We start from the raw sequence: 7,332 nt of genomic DNA, 5'->3' as shown, positions 1-7,332 counted from the left end.
CTCGTACTTGTTATCTATACAGAAGCACAGTACTTCTGCATCAAAAACTCTAGCTCTGGAGCGCTTTAACACTAGTGCTTTCTCTCACAGATTGCCAGTGCAACTACTGCTCCATCCATTCCTTCACATTTGTCTCCTGGTTTACGAGATGTGGCTCTTCGTTGTTTAGAACTTCAACCTCAGGACAGACCTCCATCGAGAGAGCTACTGAAGCATCCAGTCTTCCGTACTACGTGGTAGCCAGTTATACAAATAAACTGTTACAGAGACAGGATGCTCAACAAGAGGAAAGAACTTTTGTGGGGAACCACTTTGATGATCTGCTGGCCTTCATGCCACTGAACAACTATGAACAAGATCAGTGGGGAACCCTTACCTAAGTATGTGATTGACAAATCATGATTTGTACCTAAGCTTAGTATGCAAAAGTCCACAATTTGTGCAGAAACTGTAAACCGTGCCTTTCAAAGAACTGGCCCTTAGTAAACAGGAAAGCAGTGAAGTCTGCATGACTAATTAACAGAGCTTAATTTTTTGGAGCACTTTTTCAGCAATATTAGCAGCTGAGGGGCTCAGGATCTGTTTTAATGTTTCAATTATTCTTCCATTTCATATCGTGATCACAAGCAGGGGGTTCTGCAGTTCTATTCTTTTTTGTCACTGGCTATCACAGTCAGTATCTGCCTCTTTTAGGTCAGAATATGCTATAAGTAGCAGTAAATAAATATATTTTTGAAAAGTTGACAACTTCTTTATGACCCACAATTGACTTTTTTTTTTTAATGCCTGGGCAATTGTGGTTCATTGTGCATTTTACTGTTGGCCCATTCATTTCGTTTTTGGAAATTACGGTTCTATACTTTCATTTCACCTTCATTTTTGTTTAATATTCAGGGAAAGGTGACCTTTTCAAACCACACACAAAAAAGGTAGAACTAGATGTGAACTAGAGTTTATTAAATATCTTGCTGTTGCAAGAGTTTTTTAAAATACAGACTTAAAAACTTTGTTTTTAAAATTGGAATATGATAAAATACTACCTTCATTGAGTCAGTCACTGCTCTTCTCATGCAGGTTAAACATAAATTAAGTGAAAATCAAATGTTCTCTGTGATGCAGCTCACAACCAAGATCAAGATGACCTTGAAATGTATTTGAACTTTATGTTTCTTTAGTGGGAAACTTCACACCATTTAGGTCTTCCTCTGTATGTAATCATCCATCATCACCACTGATAATGTTGACTGCTATTTTCCTTCCACCATGTATCATCTCTTTACAGTAGGCCTGGCTGAGAGATACCTAAAGAAAAATTATTTTAATTATGCAACTACAAACAAGTGTTTCCAAACAATAAATTTGCTTCAAACTTGGAAAATATGTTCAGAAAGAAAAGTGACATTGAAATTTCATTTACGTACTAATTCACTGGATTTTGCACAGTTCTCTTAATGTTTTTTATCTGAACTGAATTCAGATGCATGGAATCCTGAAGGAAAATGGCAGCTCCTTTACCCCTTTTCTGTGAGTTTTTTAAATCAAGTACTGATTTAAGTATTTAATGCAACTTTTTGAGATGTTAAGTTTTAACTCTTCAGAAGCCAGTTGAATTGTTGCAGAGTTAAATAGAATTGGTTATTCTCAAAGACTCAGGATAAACTAAATAAGCTATATAGAGAGTACATTTTAAATGTACAACACAAATTGGAAGTAAAATAAGTTACAAGATAAGTTTACAGGGCAGTTTTTTTTTTAATATAAATGAATGTGTTTCTTAGTGAAATTTTACATTCCTTTGGTTGGAAGATTGGCAATATTTGAAGAGTTAAAAATAGTACTGAAATGTGAAGTTTGGTAGCTCTAAATGTGTTGTGTTTCCTCTTTTTTTTGACTACTTTAGAATTTTCACAGTTCTAATCAGATTGTTTCCAGGTCTCTCGTGTGCAAGCTTTAAAGGATGCACTCTTGCCATTTTATGTACTGGAAGGTCATTGGTCAGATTAATACTGTGTCTGACAGAGATGTAAACTGTATAAACTGAGGAACCTCAGCTAATCAGTATTACTTTGTAGACCACCATGCCCACCACATTTCAAACTCAAACTGCCTCTAGATGTCAGAATCCATTGTTTGAGTTTGTTTGCAGTTCCCTCAGCTTGCTGGTAATTGTGGTGTTTTGTTTTTTTGTTTTGTTTTCAATGCAAATGTGATGTAATATTCTTATTTTCTTTGGATCAAAGCTGGACTGAAAATTGTAATGTGTAATTATTTTTGTGTTCTTAATGTTATTTGGTACTCAAGTTGTAAATAACGTCTACTGCTGTTTATCCCAGTTTCTACTACCTCAGGTGTCCTATAGATTTTTCTTCTACCAAAGTTCACTTTCACAATGAAATTATATTTGCTGTATGACTATGATTCCTAAGACTTCCAGGGCTTAAGGGCTAACTTCTATTAGCACCTTACTGTGTAAGCAAATGTTACAAAAAAAGAATCTCTGGGTTAAGAAAATTTGGCTTAAATGTATTCTTTGTTATTTTAAATATATCAAAGATATTTTAATTAAAATTTTTACCCCATTGAACCAATTTTATAGTATTTGTACCTATTTTGGTGTTTTGTCTTTATAGTAAATAAAAGTTTTTGAACAAAGGTTGTTACTTTTATTTTGGAATAATTCCATTCTTAAAAAAGAGTCGTAAGAACACCACAAAGCACTCCCACATACCATTCACTCTCAAAAGCCTCACCCACTCAGGTTTTGCCAGCAGTCTAGTTATATCCTCTATAACAAAAGGATCCAAACCAAGATCAGCTTTGTTCTTAGTTAGGTTTCTTGAGTCTCAGTCAATCCAGAACTAGTCCTTCTTCCTTGACCTTCACACCTTAATTTATTGTTTTATAAAAGTAATTCCGTTTCCATTCAGTGCTTCCGCATGCTTCGGTTCAGAGTGAGCATCTGTGACAGGAATATCTCAGAGGTGATGCAGGCCGTGTTCTTTTCACTGCCTCATATCCGGAGGCATACAAGGTCAGTCTGTCTCCTTGCTGTTGATGTACACTGGATGGTCTGATAGGCTTCACCACAGTACTCTTGCCCTTTATAATTAATATCTACCATTATATTATTTTGTAGAGGTGATACTTTGAGACTAAATAAATACACTGCTATTTATCCAACGTTAGCTCTTGGCTCTTAGCTGAATTATTACTTTGGTTGGTTGCCAAACACTGATTTTCTGGTTCCTGCACACCTGTATTGTAGTGTCCAACTCTCTACGACCTCATGGACTGTAGCCCACCAAGCTCCTCTGTCCATAGGATTTCCCAGGCAAGAATACTGGAGTGGGTAGTAGCCTATCCCTTCTCCAGGGGATCTTCCCAACCCAGGTACTGATCCCAGGTCTCCTGCTTTGCAGGCAGATTCTTTACTGGCTGAGCCACCAGGGAAGCCCCATATATTTATTAATGGGCATTTTGCTATAAGGAAGACCTTTCTCTCCTTTCATTTCTTACTCACATATCAAAATGGGTTTGTGGATTCCTATTCAGTGAGATAGAATTCATTATTGTCATCACAGATTTACTCAAATTGTCACATTTAGCTATTGGGAGCCTCTCAGAGCTTAGCTTCTCTCTGGACTGACAAGCCACCCATTATTCTTTGACCACGTCTATACTTTCAGACCCATCTTGTGTGTTTGCTTCAGCCTTGGGATCAGCAATTTTCCAAAGAGCCCTAACTCCACCGTTAAAAAACAGTGCTAGATATGCTCATTGCTCTGGGGTGTCACTGCTCCCACGCGCTCTTGGTAGACAAAGCTAGAATATATATATAGTTTTATGCATACTGCTACTACTACTAAGTTGCTTTAGTCGTGTCCGACTCTGTGCGACCCCATAGATGGCAGCCCACCAGGCTCCGCCGTCCCTGGGATTCTCCAGGCAAGAACACTGGAGTGGGTTGCCATTTCCTTCTCCAATGCATGAAAAGTGAAAAGTGAAAGTGAAGTCACTCAGTCGTCTCCGACTCAGCGACCCCATGGACTGCAGCCCACCAGGCTCCTCCATCCCTGGGATTCTCCAGGCAAGAACACTGGAGTGGGTTGCCATTTCCTTCTCCAATGCATGAAAGTGAAAAGTGAAAATGAAGTCGCTCAGTCATCTCCGACTCAGCGACCCCATGGACTGCAGCCCACCAGGCTCTTCTGTCCATGGGATTTTCCAGGCAAGAGTACTGGAGTGGGCTGCCATTGCCTTCTCCAAGCTTTATGCATACATATGCAAAATACACACACACATACACAAAAACCATAAGTTCATACCAGTTTTCAATTTCAGTCTACCCAGATTCATTCAAGACTTCCCTCTTTCCACATCTGTAACTCCTTTTCTGGACAGTAAGAAACCTGGCTTCCATTTGCCTCAATATATTGACTTATGCTATGGTTAGATAACATCACAGATTCAATGGATGTGAATATGAGCAAACTCCAGCAGACAGTGAAAGACAGGGAAGCCTGGCCTGTTGCAGTCTGTGGGGTCAGACATAACACAGCAACTAAGCAACAACAAACTGACTGACTTGCTCAAATTCTCCACCCACCTATGTAACCCGTAAGGAAAGTAACCTAGAGGCAAGATAAGCTGTATACTTTATTTTTCAGGGTAGTTTTAGGTTCACAACAAAATCGAGCAGAAGATTCATGGATTACCCATACACTTCCTGATCCTACATATTGCATAGCCTCCCCCACTATCAACATCAAATGCTTTTTTGACAAAATGAAGAAAAGGGTTTTAAGAAATTTTTCTTTAAAAAAAAAACTGAAAATTACATTTTTTAAAAACCTTCCTTATGTGGTTTGACATGTCAAATTTGCATATAAACACTACTACTGTCCCCAGACAGCAACAGATAAACTTAATTGATCCTGTTCATATGACTCGATCATGATATAGAAAAACATAAAAACCATCCTCCTATGTTAAAATTGTTGGGAATGAAAATAAAGATTGATTCACCAGCTACTATTTGTCAGGGACATTTTGCAACACAGTAATCATGTTCTGTTTCTCAAGTGAGGAGATCAGGCAATTGCAATCATTCTGCAATTCAAGGTGGACCAGGGAACTCATCTGGCTGACCCCGGGGTTTTAGTCTGTGATTGTATCTTGTTTTCACTGTGTGCTGTTGCTTTCTACTTTCATCCTTTGTATTTCTGCTCAGTAGTCGTTTTCCACATGATCACCCTGCAAGATAGGTAATGTCACTGCAAAACTGAGTTCAGACGCCATCCTGTGTCTTTACATTCATTTTAAACTTTCTGTAATAGCTTGGTTTTAAATGTATACTTTTTAAATAGGCTCTGAATATTTTTCCTAAAGGGCAGATTTCAGTCATTTCAGGAAAATACTAACTTTGAGTAAAGCTTTCTGTTTCAGAGGAATTAATAAATTAATTCTGTTGTTCCTTGGTTCTATTTAAATGATACTAACATTTTTAAAAATGATCAAATCTGTAGGTTACATGGAATCTGGACAAATGTTGGGGTATCATGCCCATATGGAAATGCCAATGAATGCAATTGTGAACTGACATAGCAGTAACTCACTTGTTATAGAATGTATGAAGTACTGCAATCAATGGAGAACACAGTGACAAACAGAAATGTATATAAACTGCCATATTTCCATGTTGTGACAATTTTTAGGTTTGTCATTTTTTAAATTTTGCTATAAGCAAAAGGCACATGTTGAATTGCTGCAAGCAAGCAAAGCATTTTTAAAGTAGGTAATGATTATGGACACAGTAACCACAGAGCCTGAAGCATCACCTGGGCCAAATCTGGCTCTGCCACTTGCCAGTCATGTAACTCCTGTTTGACTTTCTGAACCTCCATTTCTGCATCTATAAGATGAAACCAACAGTTCTGAAGAGAGCTTATACAAATGGCTCAGGACAGTGCTAGGCACATTGGAGGCACAATATGTGTTTGTGAATGAAGTGACCCAAGAATCACAGACTCAAATGCTTCAGCCTTGGGATCAGCTAGAATACTATGGGGCTAGAATACCCTTAACAGAGCTTTTGGCTCACCTGTGAGTTCAGGCCAAATTCATGAGGGCCCACGGTTACCATGTTGGAACTGAAGGAAAAAGCCCACTATTGCCAAAACCTGTAAATTTTCAAAAGAAGCTGGACAGATCTAGATGTTACATGCAATTTCTTAATGTTTACACACTGGAAGCTAATTTTACATTTTTATAAGGAACTGTAGGCTAAACAAAATTCACATGTTTTATCTGGCCTGTGACTAGCTGCTTTTGACTTCTGAGCTGGATCCAGGCTTGTAAAATAAAAAAAGAAGTAGAAAATGAGAATGAAATCTCAGCTTTGGGAAACTGAATCCAGGATTTTTGTCTTCTGAGATATATGACATAAAGGAAAAATGAAGATGCTGATTATAAATGCTAGAGAACTAACCTATGAGGAGAAAATTAATGTCTGATTTTAAGCACTAGTGTGAAGTACTTACCACTAAAGCCTAATTACCATGTAGCAAACTATACGTGAAAATGAAAGTGTTAGTCGCTCAGTCCTGTCCAACTCTTTGCAACCCCATGGACTGTAGCCCACCAGGCTTCCCTGTCCATGGAATTCTCCAAGCAAGAATACTGCCATTCCCTTCTCCAGGGGATTTTCCTGACCCAGGGACCAAACCCAGGCCTCCTGCATTGCAGGCAGATTGTTTTATCATCTGGGCCTCCAGGCAAGCCCACTATGTGCATGCGGCATTCAAACGTGCCATCCCAGTGGCGCAGCCAAGCCTGTGTGATGGAAGAACTCCACCCACAACTGAAGCCAGCCTCACCACTCTGCATCAACCTGTCACTATGACCCCACCCCACAGCCCTCACTTCAGCTTTGCCTCGTTGAAATACAGTGAGGCTAAACCGAGGATGTAAGAGTCATGTTCCAGAGTTCTTTTTCCCACAATGCTGAAATTCATTTTAGAGTTTATTTTTGAGATGACTAAGTGCTATTTTTCCCTTAAAATCAATTTACTTAATGAGCTCTCCCAACATCTATGCAGACATACTCAGAGGATGAGGGCTGTAACTAGGATGAAAGGGAAAGAAAGATAAGGAAGGGAAATAATAAGGAATGGGGAAATATTGGAAAACCTTTGGCAGGGAGTAGCATGGCCATATATGTATTTTTTTGAAGAGCATTCTAGCAGTATCTTGAAGAAAGAATCAAATGGTGCTGGCTCAAGAAGAGGCAGAGAGAAAGTCAGAAGACAACTGCAGTATTTAGATAAGAAGGTA

At 38.7% G+C, this 7,332-nt stretch overlaps 1 protein-coding gene across 2 annotated transcripts in view; it reads left to right on the top strand.

The window, feature by feature from the left end:
• The window catches only part of MAP3K1 (mitogen-activated protein kinase kinase kinase 1), a 74,896-nt gene extending 72,244 nt beyond the window's left edge, over window positions 1-2,652 (top strand). For both annotated transcript variants that reach the window (XM_069556507.1, XM_069556508.1), the window contains exon 20: window positions 91-2,652. In XM_069556507.1, coding sequence (XP_069412608.1) covers window positions 91-240 — 150 coding nt within the window. In that variant the 3' untranslated portion in view covers window positions 241-2,652. The remainder of the gene's footprint in view (window positions 1-90) is intronic.
• Window positions 2,653-7,332: the final 4,680 nt, after the last annotated feature.

This window comes from Ovis canadensis, chromosome 16 (genome assembly GCF_042477335.2).
Source record: "Ovis canadensis isolate MfBH-ARS-UI-01 breed Bighorn chromosome 16, ARS-UI_OviCan_v2, whole genome shotgun sequence".
Taxonomy (NCBI): Eukaryota; Metazoa; Chordata; class Mammalia; order Artiodactyla; family Bovidae; genus Ovis; species Ovis canadensis.
Note: the sequence above shows the minus strand (reverse complement) of the source record. Positions and strands in the feature narration are given on the sequence as shown.